Source organism: Myxine glutinosa, chromosome 5, assembly GCF_964187855.1.
Source record: "Myxine glutinosa chromosome 5, kmMyxGlut1.1, whole genome shotgun sequence".
Classification (NCBI taxonomy): domain Eukaryota; kingdom Metazoa; phylum Chordata; class Myxini; order Myxiniformes; family Myxinidae; genus Myxine; species Myxine glutinosa.
In genome coordinates this window covers 140,179,545-140,202,822 of record NC_136265.1, presented here as the reverse complement: position 1 = coordinate 140,202,822, position 23,278 = coordinate 140,179,545, and the positions used below count along the sequence as shown (strand labels likewise).

The 23,278-nt window shown below is 41.4% G+C and overlaps 1 protein-coding gene across 2 annotated transcripts in view; it reads left to right on the top strand.

Moving 5' to 3' along the window:
* Positions 1-22,823, top strand: part of LOC137426974 (myosin-16) — a 51,628-nt gene extending 28,805 nt beyond the window's left edge. For both annotated transcript variants that reach the window (XM_068116046.2, XM_078778800.1), the window contains exons 20-46: positions 1,497-1,620; positions 1,965-2,101; positions 3,207-3,288; positions 4,390-4,563; positions 4,664-4,891; positions 5,017-5,121; positions 5,220-5,306; positions 5,606-5,751; positions 7,989-8,079; positions 9,256-9,312; positions 9,941-10,027; positions 10,134-10,379; positions 12,273-12,390; positions 12,593-12,720; positions 12,814-13,010; positions 13,104-13,236; positions 13,508-13,724; positions 13,840-13,976; positions 14,092-14,195; positions 15,015-15,073; positions 15,583-15,716; positions 17,267-17,470; positions 17,866-17,991; positions 18,445-18,615; positions 18,742-18,942; positions 19,068-19,310; positions 22,519-22,823. In XM_068116046.2, coding sequence (XP_067972147.1) covers positions 1,497-1,620; positions 1,965-2,101; positions 3,207-3,288; positions 4,390-4,563; positions 4,664-4,891; positions 5,017-5,121; positions 5,220-5,306; positions 5,606-5,751; positions 7,989-8,079; positions 9,256-9,312; positions 9,941-10,027; positions 10,134-10,379; positions 12,273-12,390; positions 12,593-12,720; positions 12,814-13,010; positions 13,104-13,236; positions 13,508-13,724; positions 13,840-13,976; positions 14,092-14,195; positions 15,015-15,073; positions 15,583-15,716; positions 17,267-17,470; positions 17,866-17,991; positions 18,445-18,615; positions 18,742-18,942; positions 19,068-19,271 — 3,697 coding nt within the window. In that variant the 3' untranslated portion in view covers positions 19,272-19,310; positions 22,519-22,823. The remainder of the gene's footprint in view (positions 1-1,496; positions 1,621-1,964; positions 2,102-3,206; positions 3,289-4,389; positions 4,564-4,663; positions 4,892-5,016; positions 5,122-5,219; positions 5,307-5,605; positions 5,752-7,988; positions 8,080-9,255; positions 9,313-9,940; positions 10,028-10,133; positions 10,380-12,272; positions 12,391-12,592; positions 12,721-12,813; positions 13,011-13,103; positions 13,237-13,507; positions 13,725-13,839; positions 13,977-14,091; positions 14,196-15,014; positions 15,074-15,582; positions 15,717-17,266; positions 17,471-17,865; positions 17,992-18,444; positions 18,616-18,741; positions 18,943-19,067; positions 19,311-22,518) is intronic.
* Positions 22,824-23,278: the final 455 nt, after the last annotated feature.

Sequence of the window (23,278 nt, the reverse complement as noted above, 5' to 3'; positions counted from 1 at the left end):
AGGGACCGAGAGACATGGAGACATCGAGAGAACTGTGGGAGGGAGAGGGCTTTGGGGGGAGGCATGGGAAGGGTGGGGGTGGGAGAGGTATAAAACATATGGACACTGCCAGGACTTCCAGGAAAGAAGTTGGAATTTCAAACAAGGTGGATCTGGGGTGAATTAGTGGGGGTAGAAAAGATCAAGGTTTTGGATGGGGGAAGATAAGAGATGGTGGTGAACAGCTGTTTTAAAGACCTGGAGGGAGGAGTGTGATTGAAGTGAGTGTGAGAGTTTGTTCCAGAGGTGGGAGAAAAGAGGAATGAAAGAGTGAAGGTGAGCAGAGAGCCGAGATTTCGGCAGTTTAACCATCAGAGGGTGGCTGGCAGATGTTGTGCGACCTGTAGGAATATTTGGGGGACAGAGCACAGAGAGAGCTGGGGGAGCAAGGCCGGAGAGGATTCGGTAGAAGACAGAAAGACCACCTACCTGCCTGCGGTGAGTGAGTGAAAGGCCCTCAGAGATAGCTTCATCGCAGGAGATTCCAATGATTCTGAAAGCTTTGGATTCAACAGCGTGAAGCCGAGCCAGGTGTGAGGCAGGAGCACCAGCCCATAGGGGAGAACAGTATTCCATTGAGCTGCGGATGAAAGCCTTGTATGTGGTGAGGAGCTCAGGTGTGCCTAGTAAGGACTTCGCACGACGGAGGATGCCCAGTTGGCGACTGGCTTTGGAGGCCAGCTTAGAAATGTGGTTTTCCCAAGAAAGATCATGGCAGATAGTGAGACCCAAAAGCTTGAGCGACAGAACTTCTTGGAGAGGATTGTTTTTTCTGGACAGCAAAGGTTTCCTCCTGGCACACCTCCCATGTAGATCAAATTTGTGCAGCCTCTTTCTAATAGTAGACTCGTGCACTTTGACATCAACAGTGGCAAGATATCAACAATATTGATAGATAAAGGTGATATAACAAAACAAATATCATGAAACATTTAAATTTTGTAGTCCATTGTATAATTTAAATAAACATAAATGCAAATTTCGCATGTGGAAAAAGTAAGTACACCCTTGGCTCTAATAGGTGGTATTGCCCCCTTAGGCAGAAACAACCTCAAGTAGGTGTTTCTTATAACTGTCTACCAGTCTCTGACATCGACTGGGAGAAATTTTTGCCCACCCCTCCATGCCGAATTCTTTCAGCAGTGCGATGTTTGAGGGGTTTCTTGCATGCACAGCTCGTTTCAAATCCCCCCACATCTCGATAGGATTTAGATCCGGGCTTTGACTTGGCCATTGCAGAACCCTCCATTTCTTTCTTTTCAACCATTCCTTGGTGGATTTACTGGTATGTTTAAGGTCATTGTCTTGTTGCAAGGTCCACCTTCGGTTGAGCTTCAACTTTGAACTATATATATATATATATCCTGAGCTTCAACTATATATATATATATCCAGGTCCTCTGGTGAACCATACCAATGCTCTCTCTATATACATATCTATCTCTCCCTCCCTCCAGATACCAGATCCTTCACCCAGCTGCCTGTCCGAAGGGTGAGTTTGTGGACAGCAAGAAGGTAACAGAACTCATTGTTCAGGCTGTAAAGCTGAATGAAGACGAGTTCCGCATTGGTGAAACCAAGGTGACCTTTTAACTTATTATCGGATAGCTTGCATTTATTCTTTCATTAATTTTTTTGCTCTAGCCTTCAACTGTTATCCTGCATGCATCCTTCAGATTCTTCCCTCTTTGCCCCTTCAAATTATGCAAAAAAGATGTACACAATGAAGAAAACACTTACTGAGACATTCTGCAGTAAATTGGTTCGTTATAGTGCATGGACAAGTGTTTACCCCAGAGACAACTTCGCATTTCCAAACTTCACAAGCAATATACATTGTTGATAATTCTGTTTCAGTTTCCTGTGTCTGTATTCGTTTCGTTTTCATCTTAACCAAAGTCCTGGTTGGGCTTATTCCCGTTTAGGTCTTTTTCCGAGCGGGGGTGCTGGCTAAGCTGGAAGATCTCCGTGATGATGCTTTGGGCAAGATTATCACCCAAATGCAGGCTCGCTGTCGCGGTTTCTTTGGAAGACAGCGAGTTAAGCACTTGCTGGACATGAGGTGACTCAATACGTCACATTACATGAGTACATCCAGGGGAGAGAGACTCATGGCAGAGAAATGCATTGAGTTTGACTGAGCAATTAATTTGATAGGGAACCTTGAACGAATGCAGATATTAAATGGGTGTGTGTGTGTGAGGGGGTGTGTGAGTGGGTGTGTGTGTGTATATATCTATCTATATATATATATATATATATATATATATATATATATATATATATATATATATATATATGTATGTATATATATATATATATATGTATATATATATATATATATATATATATAACAGTCACTATGCGACCTTCATATCATCAGTGGAGAACCGCCAGCAAGGTGTCCCATACAGCTGCTGCTGCACCTTGCTGGGAGCGATACGCACCGCCTGCCACGCGGTGACGTTATCTCTGGTATCCACTCATCATATGGAGTCGACCTGGTTGCGGTTGGGAGTTACTAATAATGGACAGCAAGAAGGTAACAGAACTCATTGTTCAGGCTGTAAAGCTATATATATAAAATATATAATATATATATAAATATATATATATAAATATATATGATGTGTGCCCGTCCCCTTGGGTTGGTCATCGGGACCTGGACTATCTTCGGTGCTCGTCAGAAGAAATTCTGCCGTTCATATTTCTAGCCCGGTCCCTTCCGTATGGCAGCCCTGGAGTCGAAGCAAAAGCCATGAAAGCTCGCAGGGAAGCCCTGTTGGGAATCCACGAGACCTCCACTAACCTGCTGGAGAGTGCTCGGCAGTTTGTAAAATTGTTGGGATGGCGGAATGCCGCCCACGTGGTAACGTGGCCGATTGCTCTTATAGCAGCTGCATATTGCCTGGGAAGTGAGATCAAAGACGAAGGAATATATGTGTATATGTATATATATATATATGAGAACAAAGTGAGGGGTTTAAGTAACATTATCATTGATCATATGGCTTTGCCTTTTAGGAACACGCTATCTGTTCATTAAATACCAAACGTGTATTGTAAATTATTAGTCGGAAACCTGGGCTTTGTCACTCTTTCCTGAGCCTCGACTATGTATATGCAAAAGCTAGGTTGCATCTCATAATCATTGTATTTTTTCACAGGGACGGAATGGAGAAGATCCAGACGAACATACGCATGTTCTTGAAGATGCGCTATTGGCCTTGGTTCAAGCTCTATGGCAGGGTGAGTTTATAATACTGCTTGATAAAGAACATCGGGACACATCGACCAAATGAAATTGCCTCCTGTGCGCAAAGCAGGGTTAAGCAATAATTAGTTCACTCTGTTTGTCTGTCTCCAGACGTCAGTCTATGATCGAGGAGCTACTTAATTACAATTTAATTATGTATTTTTAATGCTGTGGAACACAAATCGGAACATGAATGGGAAGACAAACCTGCAATTTAGCAGTGTATTGCTCCGAGTTTGGCAAATTGTACACAATGCCAGCAAGCATGTGCAGAGATAACTAAGGTAATTAATTGTTTGTCTGTCTGCCTGTCTGGAAGTGAAACAAAACTGAAAATCATTCCAAAAAGGAAACTTACTGTTTTTAAGGACATCATAGCGGGCACAACCAGCAGCAACGAAGAACTAATATAACGTGTTAAATAAAGAGGTGTCAAAGACGGTGCATCAACGGTGGTAAACTTCCGAAAAAAGGATTTCCTACAGCCTTTGAAACTTAAATTGTATTTAAATTTAATTACACACTTGAACACTGTTGACCACAAATCGCCTTGTTGACAATTCCAAAAACCTCCAGTTTAGCAGTACTTGGACAAAATATTATGGCATTTTATTCCATCTCGTCTAATCAAATTTGCCGCTCGCACTCTCAGCGTTGGGGAATATTTAGATTCAGACAAAATGGCATCTCAAAAGAAATATAGATTGTGCTCGGAAACGTAAAGCAAAAGTTGAAAAGACCCTTCCCATATCCTTTTTCTCAAGACTGAATGGAGTAAAGTGTTCTTTAAACTCTCTACGTATAACAATTGTTCATTGTTACACTTTCCAACTTGTAAATAAGGGGTCATCATGGTGTTTCACATCATCACATGCCAATATGGTTCTGGTGGCAATGATTGTTTAAATCCTCTCAAACATTTACAATTAGATCACTTTAATTCACTAAATTGTTTCTCATCAGTCACACTCCTTCATATTTTGGGAGGGTGGACATTTTTTGATCATCACTCCGCTCCCTCATCCTTACTTTATCGAGCCTGCACCAGGTTCAGTTGATCTACAAAGCATCTCGAGCTTGTGTTCCTCCCTTAGGTAAAGCCAATGATCGTGAAACTCATCCATGAAGAAGACCAAAAGAAGAAGCTTGCAGAGATGAAGATTGCCATGGAGCAGGCGGAGAAGATGACGGCTGAACTAAAGAAGTTGCGGGAACAAAATGTGAAGCTCACAAAAGAGAAGAATGAGCTGAAGCGCGATTTGGAGGCCGTACGTGAGAATATTTTCACATTTTTGTTCAACAACACTTCTCCCTTTTAGAGATTGATGTCGACTGTGCCGAGAGCTTGATCCTCTGTGGATCCCGCAGGAGCAAGATTATGGTTCAGATATGAAGGAACGAGAGACAGCGCTGCTACGGGCCAAGGTCGATCTTGAGGGGCGTGTGGCTGATTTTCACAGCCAGCTCGAGGAACAGGAAGCAACAAACGCGACATTGACGACAAGCAAGCGACACCTCGAGAATGAAAACAATGACCTCAAGAATGACCTGGAAACAATTGAGGGGACGTTGGCAAAGGTCGAGCGGGAAAAGCAGGTGTGTTCCACACAAATCCTGTTCATTTCCTGCTGTTTTGTACTCCAAAATGTTTAAGAAAGAATACTTGTGTATGTGGAAGAGCCTAGCATTTAACTGATTCAGGTTTATATCAAATTATGTAGGCCCTAGAACACAAAGTGAAACAGCAGATTCAAGAGCTCCAGCACAAGGAGGAAGCTCTGGCTAAGCTGAGCAAGGACAAGAAAACTCTTGAGGATTCATACCAGGTAAGTACAACGTCGTGTTGCCATTACAATGGCGTTTGCCTCTGTCACACGTCTTTTTGTAATGCTGATGAATGTTTCATGTCATATCATTCTGGCAGAATACCCTCGATGATCTGCAAATGGAAGAGAGCAAGAATCAAATCCTTACAAAGAGTAATGCGAAGTTGCAGGCGAACATCGACAATGTAAGCTGACAATCAGTCTTGGTCCTCCTCTTTCTGTTTGAAAAATTGGCAAGTCTTCTGTCTTTCTATTCAATGTCTACCTTCTTTTTTGCCGTTACCTTTGTTTTCTATCATTCACCAATGTACCGCTCATTTCTTTCACTTTCATTTATTCTCTGCCTCTTTAATTTCCTACACCTATGATCTTCAACAAAAGCTAATAAAGACCCTTTTTCGCTTACAATACTTTACCTCTGAATAACTTATTTCAGATATATTTATACAACATTTGACTGTGATGTAAATGGTTCTATGATCAGCTCGAAGAGAGCTTGGAGCAAGAGAAAAGAGTGAGGACGGAGGTTGAGAAGGCACGACGGAAGATGGAGGGAGACTTGAAGACCACTCTGGACAATTTGTCAGAGGTTGAGCGCATCAAGGCAGACCTGGAGGAACTGCTGCGCAAGTACGTTATATTCATCAAAAGTTTCTTTCGAAGTTTAAATTTGGACTTTAATTACATGTAACGTGAACACTATGAGTTCAACAACTCTAAAACACAAAACGGCCTGGAAATCCGTCAGGAACCGATGCCACCTTGCTACGAGTCACAAGTACTCACAGAAAGACGATGTGTATGTACATCAGATATACTTTAATAATGAGACGACTTTATATTCCATCTGTCATAAGCAGATGGTGTTATTATTGTGAGCATAACTCGAGGTGGTAATAAATGTGGTTGACTCGGGTAGACTCTGCTGCTTTATGATTATGACAGATATTTTTTCTTCATGGACTTTCCACCTGTTTGTATACAGTATCTTTATTCCTTACAAGTTTGATAATAAACGTTCTTACATTACACGGGGGGGCGGGGGGGGGGGGGGGAAACCAAAAAAAACCAGGAAGCTTTCAGTCAAGGGAACACGACAAGGCAAAAGCAGATACTGAGAAACGTACATAGAAATGGGGTAGAAAAAGAACTACAACTCAGTAAAAGTAAAGAGAGGGGAGGGAGGAAATTGGGGAGGTGAAAGCTTTGCACAATGTATGATTCATATAAAAATCATAGTTGCATTATTGGAAAGCTACATGTTGAAAAAATAATGGACCACCAACTAAGAGCTGCTCGATAGGCAAGGCCAATGTCCGACGTTTTGACCACAGAGTGGTCTTCATCTGGGATTGTCAGGCATAGAAGATCAGCTATTGTTAAGAAGGCCTGAAGTGCTGACTGATGACTCGATACCACAGCCATAAAGCATTTCCCCCCTGTAATTCAGAGGCCTTGGGTTTGAGTCCTGGGTTTGGAAGTGAGAGGTTCTGGGTTGAATCAAGAGTTTTCATATTTGCCTTGCACAAGATTTCATTTCCATTTAATAAATAAATAAAAATGCACACACGTCCGAAGGAAGCAGTTCAGTTTGGCATTTTTAATATGAAATAGGCAAAGACTGGAAATGATGAAACACATTAGAATTACCCTTTATAATTACCCATTAGAACACATTAGAATTACCCTTTATAATTACCCTTTAGAACACATTAGAATTACCCTTTAGAACCCATTAGAATTGCCCTTTAGAATTACCCCATATAACCCATTAGAATTACCCTTTAGAATTACCCTTTAGAATTACCCTTTCGACTTACACTTTGGAATTACCCTTTAGAATCACCCTTTAGAATTTGCCTTCAGAATTACACTTTAGAACCCATAACAATTACCATTTAGAACCCATTAGAATTACCCTTTAGAACCCTTTAGAATTACACTTTAGAACCCTTTAGAATTACCCTTTGTAATTATCCTTTAGAATTACCCTTTATAATTACCCTTTAGAACCCTTTGGAATTAAACTTCAGAACCATTTAGAATTAAACACAATGGGTTAGAGGGTTCTTCTTCTTCACTTTGATGGACAGATGGATGGATGGAAGGAAGGACAAAGCCAAATATTTTACCGGTTTCACCGCTTAAAAATATATTTCTAAATATGTGTATTCATTTTTATTATTTTGAAAGCCATCACCATACCTGCAAAACAGCCTTTACCACCTATAAGGTTGCCAACTGGCAGGATGGCATAGATGTATGCACACTCGTCTCTAAGCTGTCAAGGCTTGGATGAAATCCCGACCTAGCCATAAACTATCATCCCAGTGTTTCACAGGCAGGATGATTCATCAACGTGTGTGCCGCCTCTCAGATGGACGTTAAACTGGGCATCCAGTTTGCTGGCATTAGGTGGTGGACTTTAAAGATCCCACGGTGTCCTTCGAGAAGAGTAGGCGAGTTATCACTGGCATCCTGAACAAATTCCAAATTCCTGCCCTGACCTCCTGAGCCGGAGTGACGACTCTACCGGGATTTCAGCCTAGTAACTGTTTCGGCAGCACCAATGTTCTGTATAGAGTATCGTACATGATAATGATGATAATGAGGATGATTATGAAGGTTTCCAAGCCTTAGCTTAGATTCATTGATATGGTCAGCCCATGTAGACTCCCTGGAATGTGGAGGTAGACCGTTGGAAAATAAATTGGTGGGCTAAATATGGATATAACAACCAATGCAGACATAGTGTTGTCCTCACCTGGGTGGTGGGAATTTGGGGCTGCTGAGCTTCCCCCCAAGGTAATGCTGTAGTCTGGTCTGTATGTTTGTGAGTCTTATCTGAGATCGTTTCTCAACGGCAGACGAGAGCTGGAGGTGAATGTGCTGACAAGCAGGCTGGAGGATGAACAAGGTCTTTCAAATACACTTCGGCGCAAGATTAAGGAGCTGCAGGTATAAGCATCGGACACCTTAACCATGCTCTGCTGGATTGTGATCAAAAGGGATCATAGGTCTCGTTGATGGATAAAGCCAGCATGCAGTGCCAGATCAAATAAATAATCCTTAACTTTGAGCTGTCCATACAACAGTACAAAATCACTAGAACTCAACATCATGAAATGGTAAATTTTACAGCAGTAAACTTTTACATTAAATTTTTAAACAATCAAGTGAAGGACAGAAACTTCATTACTGCATTTCATACGATGTATTTAATCCAATGTAGGCATAATGTGTGCGCATTAATGGCATCCAAATGTATATATATGTATGTATGTATATATATATATATATATATATATATATATATATATATATATATATTATATATATATATTTATATATATATATATATATATATATATATATATATATATATATATATATATATATATATATATATATATATATATACTGTATATATATATATATATACTGTATATATATATATATACTGTATATATATATATATATACTGTATATATATATACATATATATATATATATATATATATATATATATATATATATATATATATATATATACAGTATATATATATATATGATTATAGCTAAGAATAGGGAAAGATCCAAGTAACCTGACCTTTCCTACCATTGGACGTCTAGTTTCATTATTTATATATTTACTTTGAAACATGATACCCATGGGCCATTTTACATTGTGCGGACTGAATGCGTGATTGGGTATGCTGAATGTATTCGTACAATCAAAAGGTCAGGAATCTCCAGGTAAGACACGTCTGTTGCATCAGTCTTTAAATATGAATGGCAAGGACATTAGTAGACAATGATCAAACACATATGGTAGAGAGATTCCAACCTGTATTGCTTGCATCGTGAGCCAGGGTGTTCAGACGTGAACTTTCCAGGTGTCAAACTCTCCAGGTGTCAAAGTCAGCTCAGCCAGTCTTGTCAGGGGACAAAGGCTCTTAGATTGTAAATGCAATTAATGCTGTAATTTCTAGGTGTGGAGGGAGAGGGGGGAGCTTCAGCAATTATTTAGCATTTGTCATTCTCTTGAGTGTTTCACATTTTGTGTTTGTTGAAGTTTTACTTTCATCCCTTGGGATTCTGAAAGTAATTTGTTCTCCCTCCTTCGCCCTGCAGAGTCGTGTGGATGAGCTTGAGGAGGAGTTGGAAAGTGAGCGAGCGTACCGTGCTAAGGTATTTTCATAAACACTTCACAATTAACCTTTAACCTTATTTCCGTGACAGCCATTCATCTTTGATCATGGCGTGTCAAATCTGTAGAGAATAACAGTGGATATGTAATGATCACATCCTCAATAAAGACAGGGCAGGTGACTTTGCCTTCAAATCTTGTGAATGAGATGTGCCATGATGTTGTGCCCCTACTGGCATTACCTCAGAACCAGCAGTTTTTACCTGCAGAGGAGCAAAGATCTAACCTGGACTAAACAGCTCAATGGTCCCGATGGTCATATCCTGTATGCTCACACCTGAGCAAATCTTAAACTTGTAAAAAATACAGGTTGATCAGACACACCCCGATAGAACGAAAATTTCTCTCCAATAAGTTGGAAGTTGAGAATTGACTTGTGGGCAGAAAGAAACACGTCCTCAGAGCCCGTCCTGGGCTCCTGAATGTCTGAAGGCATCAGTCAAATCTCAATATGGTGGAAAGCGAGGAAAACGCTCACGTGATAATGTCTGAAACATATCGGTGGAGTGCACCATAAATACAACACACAACAGGCTAATCGAGATCGGACATTCTGGGTTGACTTTGAGTGGATTGAGTTGCTTGAGGATATATACGTCTGTGCAACAGGTGGAGAAGCAGAGGACCGACTTGCAAAGGGAGGTGGAGGAGATGGCAGACAGGCTGGATGAGGCTGGTGGAGCCACAGCTTCTCAGGTGACATTTTTCTTTCCACAGATGCCTCTGAACATCGGGATTTGATATATTTAATCATTTTCTTAATTTTTTTTCCTTCTATCCCTTGACCTTTCTCTTCCTCCAGCTGGAGATGAACCGTAAGCGTGAGTCTGAAGTTCTGAAACTCCGCCGTGAAGTTGAGGAAGCGTCTCTGCAAACAGAGGCTATGAACTCAGCTCTCCGCAAAAAACACACTGAAGCGCTATCTAGTGTTGCCGAACAGCTGGATGCATTGCAGCGCGTGCGAGTGAAGCTTGAAAAAGACAAGCAGATAATGAAGATGGAGCTTGATGACTTGTCAGCCAACTACGAGAACATGCACAAGGCCAAGGTAAAGAGACAATCCATTTCAAGGGCAGACACTTCTATACTATTATCATAAGACCCGAACTTGCCCTCGAAAAATAAGTACTGTCTATGTATATATTCAGCCTAGTGCCAGGTGTGCTTATATCTTCTTTATTTATTAGACATCATGCATATGGATGTAAATTAACACTCATTTTACTCTGCTCGTGTTGCACATCACGAGCAGCAAATTTCACCTCCTCCGCCTTGTATTTATTTATTATTTTTTTGAAATACACTTCTGTACACCGCCATTGATTCGATTTGCAACCCACCGTCTACAATTCCAATACAAGAGACATAATTAATCTTTTATGGAAAATGGTTTTCGAGTTTGTTTTATCCTAAAAAATAGACCATAGTGAACACATATTCGTGTTAAAAGATTGACCTTTAAAACCCACCCTTATGAAAGGGGACAGACATCTGTACAAACACAAACTGACAATGTTTTATGTGGTATATATATATATATATATATATATATATATATATATATATATATATATATATATATATATATATATATATATATATATATACACACACACACATACACACACAGATGTAACTTGTAACTGACTCCCAGTCCAATAAAAATTAAAGGTCCACTTCCCAATTTTTCCGAAGCGGCTTTTAATAACAAAAATAATAACAATACTGATGATAACAGCATATTAGTTATTACAAAACAATATTAATACCAATAATATCCCCTCTCCCAAAGGGTTTCCTCATTGGACAAACACCATGTTAACGTTTCTAAATAGCTTATCATGGTGTTTCGTGGAAAACCCTTACCAGAAGTAAAACAGTGTTATAAACCACAAACACGTATGATTTCCTTTTTAAACAATCGCTAATGCTCTTTAACACTAAACTGAAAGAAATTTGGAGGAAATATATCCGTAAAACAATCAGTGCATATCACGTCGATGAACGCACCTGAGTGCAGATTTTCTGTAGTCTATATACCCCAGAAGCGTTCAAAACACGACCCTTGCTGCCGCTTCCGTGGCATTTTTCCAAGGCCGCTTCTAATTACAAAAGTAATAACAACATATAATGTTAATGTTATTACAAAACAATATCCCCCTTCCCCAAGGGGTTTTCACGATGTGTGATAATCCCCCCCCCCCACTCACTCCCCTGCCCCTGACACCCTTACGGAAGTAAATTTTATTATACGGAATTTAGAATGGTGAGACACAGTCTGATCCTTTCAATGACCTGATCTAACATACTGTATTATAAAGTCGTGCACGGTCTGATCCTAAGTTAGAACATACCTGTGCCCCAGTAGTGACATGTGGTGAGGTGAGCGTAGCGAGCCAATCCATGCTAGTTAATTAAATGATGAAAAAATTAGCAGTACAAGCACTTTATTTATGTGCGTTTATATTTTCGTTTAGGTAGTTTTGTATTTTTTATGGAATCGTTGCTTCGAGTTACATCAGTATGCAAATTTCAAGTTTATATTCCATGCTCTAACTTTTATGCCACCGAGTCTGGGTCCGCTCTGAGTCTAGGAGGTCGACAGTTTGAACCTTTGCCAAGTCATGCCAAAGACTTTTAAAATGGTACGTGCTGCTTCCTTGCTCAGCGCTCAGTATTTAAAAGGATGGAGCATGGGAAAGCAATGGCAAACCACCCAGTATAACCCTTGCCTAGAAGTTGCTTCAGCATCACCGCTTATAATATAGAGTACATCAAAAAAGTCCACTTTGAACGTAGTAAACATTCATTTATCAGTGAGTGAGTAAGTGAGTGAGTGGTTAGAAATACGAATATATCCTTCAACCTTTCTTATAATGTTCTATTTTGTAGATAAGCATGAGACGTACGCACTTTGATTACGGTAACGTCTTTCACACAGGCTGTGGCAGACCTGCAGGTGAAGAAACTGGAAGACCAGCATTTTGAATTGAACTCCATGAATGATGAACACCAGAAGAACATCACTGAGTTAACGCTGCATAAAGCAAAATTATCAGGTTAGGGTTTTAAAAGAGAGAAATGGCATATGATATGATTAGATGCAAGGCCAGGTTAGAATGAAAATGGTTTATTGAGCTCAACTGATCATGTATTGAAAAAAACATTGACACAGCATTCGTTTTTTATTAGTTTTTCTTCAAAATAAGGAGGCACACATGCATCAGTGTGATGATGATTATGGAAAATCCTGTTATTCAGTGGAAAACACTGACCTGACAAGGTCTTTCGAAGAAATGGACACCAAACTCACACACTTCAACCGCTCAAAGACTCAGCAGTCATCCCAGATTGAAGAGCTGAAGAAGCACCTGGAAGAGGAAATCAAGGTAGGAAGCTGGTGACGTACTCAGGAACAAACATGCAAGACGTTTCTCACAATGGTAACTGCACTGTATTGTATTTTCCCTTTGGGAATGCAGCTTAAAAACACAGCCAGCCTGGGACTGGCAAACTCCAAACACGAGTTGGAGCTTGTAAGGGACCAGCTTGAAGAGGAGCAGGAGAGCAAGTCAGAGCTTCAGAGACTTGTGTCTCGTCTTAACACTGAGCTGAGCACTTGGCGTAGCAAGTACGAGACGGACGCCATCATGCGAACCGAGGAACTTGAGGAAGCCAAGTAAGTGTGCAAACGTTTACTTTTGATAGCTCATTACCAGTGTCACCATCACATGTTAAAAGTATTGAATAACTTGATGTTATATGGCAACAGGAAGAAGTTGGCCACACGCGTACAGGAAGCTGAGGAGGCAATGGAAGTAGCGCAGGCAAAGTGCACAAGCCTAGAAAAAGTGAAGGTGAAGCTGCAGACAGAGGTGGAAGACCTCACCATCGATTTAGAGAAGGTTGGTATATTCATCCTCTTATGATATGGCAGTAATTATTATAATCAAACTTCAATGAGGAGTTACTGCTCCTTTTAGAGTCCACAACAAAAATGTTTTCCTTGTTCTGGTGTGTTTGAATCCAAACAGAGGTTTAACTGCAAAGCTGGAAGCCAAACCAGGAGAAGAACTTTTTAAAACTTTCTTGTTTATAACCTGAAGTAAATTTTTAATAAGTGCAGGAACAAGGTGTGTGCACACCAACAACTCGTCGTGACATCCTACACCTCAGGCTAACACAGCAGCCATTACTTTGGACAAAAAGCAACGGGTTATGGAGAAGCAGCTGAATGATTGGCGGCAGAAGGTTGATGAGACTCAGACACATCTTGAGAGTTCTCAGAAGGAGTGCCGCATCCTTAGCACAGAGCTCTTCAAGATCAAGACGCATTACGAGGAGGTGCAAGAGCAGCTTTCCATTGTGCAGAAGGAAAACCGCACGTTGCACGGTGAGATGCTTTGCACCTTCACTTACATAACATTTGCTTTGAAAGGCAAATACCTTCCGTCGGACACGAGGCCAGCTCAATTTGCACTTTCCTTTTCCGCTTTCCATTGGCACAGAGGAGCTGAACGATCTGACGGAGCAGCTCGCAGAAGGAGGCCGCACCGTGCACGAGCTCACGAAGGCCAGGAAGAAGGCAGAGCTTGAAAAGGAGGAGATTCATGCGGCTCTTGAGGAGGCCGAGGCATCTCTCGAGGCAAGATTCCAGAGACAAAGACCGACATAAATAATGTCTGATGGCGGTGTTGGAATTAAACTTTATGACAATCTGGGAAATCGTTAGTTTAAAGTTATGTATTAAACCCACACAGACTGAGGAGGCCAAGCTGGTGCGAATCCAACTGGAGTTGACACAGGTGAAGGCCGACATTGATCGGAGGCTTCAAGAAAAAGAGGACGAGTTTGAAGCGACCAGGTAGGCCCCGCAACAGAAAGGGGTAACCAAAGTGTTTTACTTTTTAACACGGGTGACTCATCACAAACTCAGCTGGGTAAATTGTAATTATCTGCTGTTGTCATGACCATTTCTTTGCAAATGTTGTTGTGAGGTATGGTATTTTTTATACCATGTGTCCACTTCTGATGTATTGCACTCTTTATCGCTCAATTTATATTTCCTGTCGGAGCTTACCTTCCCACTGTCAGTATGTATGCCCCTCAGCTTTCTGTCGACCATCTCTGTATGAGTGTAGACATCTGTATTCCGATACAAATGCATGCAGGTGTGGTAGCTGGCTTGATGTCCTTTCACTGAGTACAACAGCCCATCCATTATACATTAGTTCATACACAATCATGTTTAAACTCACGTGTATTGAAACAAACAGAGAAATAGCAGGCATACTTCATCCTTGTCCTGACAGAATGATCCAGAGGTTACACTTACCTTTGAGCTATATAATCTGGGTTTGATTGCTGAACCAACGACATAAACTGTTTGAATGGTGTTTTGCAGGCAGGGTATCACATATCCATCCCTCAGACAGACTTTAAGCTGACTGTTCAATCTCGTAGACATTAAAGATCTAATGGTAACTTGTGAAGAGAAGGCAAGTTATTGCTGGAACCCTCAACTTTTAGAAAAAATCTGCTCCAAATGACAAGAAGCACCACATTGGTGGTGCACTGGCACTTCCCACCTCCTCTAGAAAGGATGGGTCGAACTTGTAACTGACTCCAAGTCCAATATGCATGATACCTCATCATTGTGACTTTTTGCACCTTTTCATTTCAGGAAAAACCACCAGCGAGCCTTGGATTCTCTGCAAGCGAGCCTGGAAGCCGAGGCCAAAGGTGCGCTGTGTTCATGTTTGTTTAGATTCAAATCTTGCGCTCTGAAACCCTAACCATGCTAGGCAATGAGATATGTAATTTGGGCTCTGGATGCCAGTCGTTATCTCATCTACGCTAGACCCTAGAGGCACGGAGTCCTTCAGAAGACCCGCTACCACCTCTGCATTTTTAGGTTTTGGACATTGAAGACCCTAAGTTATCTCTCAGACTCGGCCAAGTATTTCTGCTTGGGTGAGGATATGACACAGACAGATTGGGCCAAATGGCCTCCTCCTGTGCCAAAGTTTCTCCGTCTATAGCCCAGATTCGATCCTGCGCTGGACACTGTTGTTCCATGTACATTATTCTATCAAGTTTACTCTCATCCTATAATTACACTTTCATTTGATTTTGATATTCAGGTTTTAATTTCCAATCAATTCCATCCTGGTGAGTTTTTTTGTACATTCTGAAGTCACCACGACAATCCAAAGCAACACCCTCCCATGGTCCGTCTGTGCTTGATGAAGGTCGCGCTGAGGCAATACGAATAAAGAAGAAGATTGAGAGCGAATTAAACGAGCTGGAAATCAAGCTGGAACATGCGAACAACAGCAATGTGGAGCTCACCAAGACCCTAAGGAGGCTTCAACAGCAGATCAAGGTATTGTTCGTCTCGCTCATTCCCAGAGGTGTGGGATTTTGGCTGCATGTAGATCTACTTTAATATAGATCGTAGATTCTCAGATCTACTCTAATCTATATTCCTCAGCCAGGCTCTGCATTGTGAAATGCTAACTCCTGTTCTTCAAGCGTTCGCTTTATAAAACTTCAATTGCTTTGGCGTAGCTGCACACATCCCATGAGGGCATACATTTCATGCTCACGCTGTGTGTGGGATGTTTTCACAGAGGTTTCGTCTTAAGCATGCAATGATTGGGAATTGATATATAAGTGGCATTATTCCAATGCAAGATGATCACATGATGCAAATATGCGATGGAATATCGTTCAATTATGGATTCAAAGATCACTTTAAAGGAGGGGGAGTGATGATATGACTGAGGGAAAAGGTGAACCCAAAACATTTCATAGAAAGTGTTTTATGAAAATGTTTTCTGTCCAGGGTTATTTATTACATTATGAGTGCATTGAAAATGAGAAGAGATAGAGGAGGGTGGTAGAAGAGAGAGAGAGAGAGAGAGAGAGAGAGAGAGAGAGAGAGAGAGAGAGAGAGAGAGAGAGAGAGAGAGAGAGAGAGAGAGAGAGAGAGAGAGAGAGAGAGAGAGACAGACAGACAGACAGACTTTTACATCCTTTTATTACAAAAATATCAAAAAGTATATTTTGTAAAACGTATAAATACAACCATTTCACAAAGCATTTCACAAATCAGAGGTAAAAAAACAAGCAAAATCATTTTAAAGGGAACATTTACATGAAGACCATTAGTACATCAAGAAAGGGAACAGGAAAAAAAATAATAAAGTGTTTTGCTCCTCACAAAGAAATCATATCATGCTCGAGGAGTGATCAATCTGTGATCAGCACACCATTTTGCACAATGCAAAGCGCATTAGAGAGAGAGAGAGAGAGAGAGAGAGAGAGAGAGAGAGAGAAATGAGGAAATCGTAATGTACTGGTGCAAGTGGTGATTAGGAAAGAAGTTTGAGATCAGGAGATAGGAGTCTTCTTCTTCTTCTTCTTCCATATGCAGCCCAAGGACACGGAGTCGTGGCTGAGGGCATACTCGCTGTTCCACTGTTGCAGCGCCCTCTGTAGGTTAGGGCAGGAATGTGTAATTTGTTCATGGTGCCAGCAATAGCTATGTTTGGCCAGGGTACTGGCGATAGCTCCTACTCTTGGGGAAGGACACCATGGGACCTGCACAGTCCACCAACTAATGCCAGCAGATGGGGTTACCCAGTTTAACATCCATTCGAGTGACAGCACACACATTGGTGAATCACTCTGCCTGTGAAGCACCGGGATGACAGTTTATAGCTGGAACGATATTCAAACCCAGGCTACATCACTTCTAGGCGAGTGTGCATACGTCTAGGTCTAGGCCACACTGCCAGCATGGAGTCAGGAGTAAGATGGAGAGAGGCCGTGGGGGAAGGGGTTAAATTTTTCACCATTTAGCATATATAATATGTAGATATTCCTGAAGGTCGATTTATTCCCTCCACACCTGCCCCACCCTCTCCACAGGAGCTGCAGCAACATATTGACGAGGAGATGCGCCATAACGAGGAGCTGAGGGAGCAGCAAACCTTGTCAGAACGCCGTATCTCACTTATCACCACTGAGATTGAGGAGCTCCGCAGTGGACTTGAAACTTCTGAGCGCAGTCGTAAACTCACTGAGAGTGAGCTGAGTGATACGGTTACTCGGTACCACGAGGTCCACACCATGGTAAATGGCAACGTTTTTTGGGTCGCCATTACGTATTGACATTCTGGATTTTATCAACAAATACACATTGTTGTTAGAGGCTCTTTGTGAACTAATAGTGGTAGTAAGGTCTGAAGTTATTCAAAACTGAAGGCATTACCAACTTGTTTAGCTCTCCAGCAAGCAAAGCTTTCAATGATGTTTTGACCAATTAGCTGTTATTGACTGGGACTTCCTGGATGGAGACCTCTTGGTGGTCAAAATTTGAGACATGAGCTCGGCCTACTACAGAAAGTTAAACTATAATTGGTGGTGACTGAATTTTTTTTAATTATTGCATCTCATAAAGGATGATCGAGTGTTGATAGTTTTGACATCACCTCATTTGTACCTACCTTAATCGTTCCCACGTACAGCTGCAGTCTGTAACAATGGTGCGTAAGAAGATCGAAGGTGACTTGCAGCTGCTCTCGGCTGAACACGAAGAGGCTATGATGCAGTTCCGGCAGCTTGACGAGAGAGCCAAGAATGCCATCATTGATGTGAGTACCTCTCCATTATTTAAAGTACCACAAAGACCGATCTGCATAGTCTTCAACAGATATCAGTTTGGGAAATGTGGTGTCAATCACATTCACTAGAATGGCAGTTTCCACCATGGAACAGCTGTAAAAATGTAGGAAAAATCACTCAACATGAAAAAGGTGGTGCTCAACCCAACAGATCAGTCAAATTGGCCTTCTGAACAGTGGAAACAACCCAACCCAATTTGTGACAATTTATTCTGATCTTATTGACAGTGAAATTGGACTAAGATTATTTTGTGCATCTTTGTAGGCCAATGTACTTCATTTGACTCTAACAAATGTGCTCCACGAAAGGTTATCGTTACCCTAGTGCCAATAACCAAGATGCACAGCAAGAGTATAGTACATCAGAGAGATAGAGATATTGCCTTCAAACTGTCCTACACTTGTCATGCTCTGTTTCTCCAGGCCACGCGTCTGGCAGAGGAATTGAAAACAGAGCAAAACCACACTTCCCATCTGGAGAAAATCAAGCGCAATATGGAGTTGCACATCAAAGAGCTGACAAGCAAACTTGATGAGGCTGAGCAGATGGCCCTTAAAGGTGGAAAGAAGATGATCCTCAAGCTTGAAGAGAAGGTAACGAGAACAGAATCCCATTAAGTGCAAGTGTTTTCGCATACAAAATTCGGTTCAGTCTGCAAAATAGTTCATTAAAGACAGTTTGACTGATCAGACATGAACATTGTTGTTGTGCCCATTTAGATTCGACACATGGATGCAGACTTTGAGGCTGAACAGAAACGACACATGGAGACATCCAAGACTCTCCAGCGCAGCGAACGTCGCACCAAAGAGCTCACGTTTCAAGTGGATGAGGACCACAAGAACCAGATGAGGCTTCAGGACCTGGTCGATAAACTCCAGCACAAGCTGAAGGTGTACAAGAGGCAGGTGGAAGAGGCGGTGAGTGGAAGTGGTGTGACACTATGGATGCTCGTAAGCGGAGTCTGTTTAACAACACCTCAGATGCTGTGAGAATAAGAAGCAAACTGTCGAATCAAGTTTCCCTGCATTTATTCCCCTCACAGGAGGAGCAGGCGAACAGCAGCATGACGCGCTTCCGTAAGACCATGCACGAACTCGACGACGCAGAAGAACGTGCGGATCTTGCGGAGTCGGCGATGAATAAGCTGCGCAGCAAGCATCGTGTCTCAGCAGGAGTCACAAGCCAGTCCATGGTAGAGATAGTGACCATCGCTAAGCCAGCCATGCACCACATCCAGAAGGAGTGATCGTCACTCAACTTTTGCCTTTCCTGCTCCTCTTGCCTGGTATTCTTCTTCTTCTTTGCTCATGCTCACCTTATCTCTTTTACTCTTCTCATAATAATTTTGTATATTATGTGCCAGAAGCAATTGAATTAAGTGGCATCAAAGGCCATGGTTTTAAATATACATAATAACCATCCTGTATAACGATGGGGGGACGGTAGGGTGGAGGATCACATAATAGCTCAGAGGTATAATACACACCGACAAGCTCGTCTGTCTGCTTTCTATTCCTGATCAGACTATAAAATTGTAATTCTGTTGCTTCACAGGAGGACATTGATTGTATACATGCATGCACTGTCCTTCATATGTACATCAAGCCCATAGGGATCCGTCTGTAGCATTAGTTGCTGAGAACGTGAAAAATCCCACAGTGTATTCTTTTTATTACCCATGCATGCGAAGTGAGAAGTGGGGTTAAGCAATTGGTTCACTTCTGTCTGTCTATCTACAAACGTCAGTTTATGATCGAGGGACTACTTAATTTTAATTGAATGTTATATTTTGAGCACGAATCAGACGATGAATCGGAGAATAAACTATAGTTTAACAGTACTTTGGCTCTGAATTTGTCCCGCTGCATGGAAGGATGGACTTGAATAACATTAAAGTTTGATTTTTTTTTCATATAAATCACCCTAAACAAGCATAAAAGCAGTCTATGTAAGGGGCTAATAGAAGGTTAGTTAAAGAAAAGGATAAAGCAAAACAAAATTAACAAGCGTTACGCCTAGGTCCCCCGTCGGTGAAGTGATGTCAGTTGACAAAGTGGAAGATGCAGAAAACATGCTATGATATGATATTTCGCTCACAAGGTTCAGACATACATGGAGGCGGCCATCTTGGATTTTGACGTGGCGACCCAGTTTTCAATAGCATTCTTCCTTTTGCCTAGATAAACGCACACACCAGATTAGAAGTTAGTAGTTCGTTTATTTTTCAAGATATTCCGCTCACGAGGTTCAGACATACATGGCGGCGGCCATCTTGGATTTTGACGTGGCGACCCAATTTTCAATAGCTTTCTTCCTTGTGCCTAGATACACCCAAACACCAGATTAGAAGTTAGTAGTTCGTTTATTTTTCAAGATATTTCGCTCACAAGGTTCAGACATATATATGGTGGCGGCCATCTTGGATTTTGACGTGGCGACCCAATTTTCAATAGCGTTCTTCCTTATGCCGAGATACACCCACACACCAAAATAGAAGTTGGTACTTCGCTTATTTTTCAAGATATTAATCTCACAAGGTTCAGACATACATGGCGGCGGCCATCTTGGATTTTGACGTGGCGACCCAATTTTAAACAGAGTTCTTGCTTGTGCCTGGATACACCCACACACCAGATTAGAAGTTGGTACTTCGCTTATTTTTCAAGATATTTCGCTCACAAGGTTCAGACATATATATGGTGGCGGCCATCTTAGATTTTGACGTGGCGACCCAATTTTCAATGGCGTTCTTCCTTATGGCGAGATACACCCACACACAAAATTAGAAGTTGGTACTTCGCTTATTTTTCAAGATATTCATCTCACAAGGTTCAGACATAGCCTACATGGCGGCGGCCATCTTGGATTTTGACGTGGCGACCCAATTTTAAACAACTTTCTTCCTTGTGCCGAGATACACCCACACACCAGATTAGAAGTTGGTACTTCGCTTATTTTTCGAGATATTTCGCTCACAAGGTTCAGACATATATATAGTGGCGGCCATCTTGGATTTTGACGTGGCGACCCAATTTTCAATAGCGTTCTTCCTTATGCTGAGGTACACCCACGCACCAAATTAGAAGTTGGTACTTCACTTATTTTTCAAGATATTCATCTCACAAGGTTCAGACATACATGGCATGAGACATATATGGCGGCGGCCATCTTGGATTTTGACGTGGGTTGCACCCACACACCAAATTCGAATGCGGTCCTTCGCTTACGCACGCACGCACGCCTGCACGCACGCACACACGCAAACACGCACGCATGCACGCACGCATGGACGGACGGACGGACGGACGGACACACGGATGGAGGGGAAAACCATAGTCCCCCTTTCGCTCCGCTGTGCGACGGGGGACAAAAAGGGGAAGAAAAAACGCATCCGTGTCCGAAGGAAGCGGTTCAGTTTGGCATTTTTAATATGAAATATGTAGGCAAAGCTGAAAAACGAATGAAATCCATTAGAATGACCTTTTAGAAGCCCTTAGAATTACCTTTTATAACCCATTACAATTACCCTTTAGAACCCCTCAGAATTATCCTTTATTTTACCCATTACAATTACAATTACCCTTTAGAACCCCTTAGAATTACCCTTTGGAACCCATTAAAATTACCCTTTGGAACCCATTCGATTTTCCATTTAGAACCCATTAGAAATGCCCTTTAGAACCCATTACAATTACAATTACCCTTTAGAACACCTTAGAATTACCCTTTAGAACCTCTTAGAATTACCCTTTAGAACTCATTAAAATTACCCTTTGGAACTCATTCGATTTTCCATTTAGAACCCATTAGAAATGCCCTTTAGAACCCATTACAATTACCCTTTATAACCCATTACAATTACCCTTTATAACCCATTACAATTACCCTTTAGAACCCCTCAGAATTACCCTTTATAACCCATTACAATTACCCTTTAGAACCCCACAGAATTACCCTTTATAACCCATTACAATTACCCTTTATAACCCATTACAATTACCCTTTATACCCCCTCAGAATTACCCTTTAGAACCCATTACAATTACCCTTTATAACCCATTACAATTACAATTACCCTTTATAACTCATTACAATTGCCCTTTAGAACCCATTACAATTACCCTTTAGAACGCCTCAGAATTACCCTTTATAACTCATTACAATTACCCTTTATAACTCATTAAAATTACTCTTTAGAACCCTTTAGAATTACACTTTAGAACCCTTTAGAATTAAACATGGCGGGTTAGAAAGGTTCTTCTTCATTTTTTGACGGTTTATTTTGAGTGTTAAATTTATTTCAAGTACAAAGCGGATGCGGATGGGCTTTGCATTTTGGAATGCTTTAAAGTTTTTATTGGAATTTTTCCTGGGAAATAAAGCAATAACTTTTTCCTTTAAATCCCATGTCCTTGCAGAGTTGCCATGCCATTTTAAATGCTAAATACTGATGTTTTTCATACCTGTGCTGTCCTTTTCCCAACCGCACTCAGGTTTACAGATCTTTGACTCCATCGTGCTTGTCCTATTCTGACGAGTTTCCCTTCGGCTGAACTCCCAGTTGATCTTCTTGTTGCAAAGCAACGGGAATTGCCCCAATTGGTGTATGAGGTTCACGGGCCTGGTTCACTGTTTGCGTCTCGGCTAAGCCGGGTGCTGATGGGTGTCTCGCCAGCCCTTACTTTGTATGACATCTTCAGGGTATTGTTTTATATCTCTATCCATTGGGGGGTGTAATGATCAGAAAGGCAGATGTAATTGTGTAGAAAATAAATGAACTATTCAAAATGATGAAGAATCGCCTCATTCATCTATTTTATTTCATTATATACAAGTAATGCGGTTCATGGAAAAGCAGAATAGCTTGGAGCGAAGGTTAACCAGTAGGACAAGAACATATGGATGCACAACAACACATGGAGAGGAATTGTGGGAGCATGTTGATACAAGGTGCAAATCCCAGTCGTGGGAATGGGACAGAGGTACCATAAGGTCGTGGTGAGGATGACACTGGAAATCCTAGATCCAGAGTTTCAGACAACAGACTCATTTTATTGTGGGGATATGGCTATGGGTGAAACCAGGATTCCAGAATGATTATCATATATTCCCAAAACACAGCTAAGAACCGTCCGATGGAAGATACTTGTCAATGTCCGTGGGACAACATCGCTACAATATAATGTACATTTGTTCATAAAGGTATTCACCTGTTATACGCGGGGCATTCAAGATACTCAATATTCCGAGCAA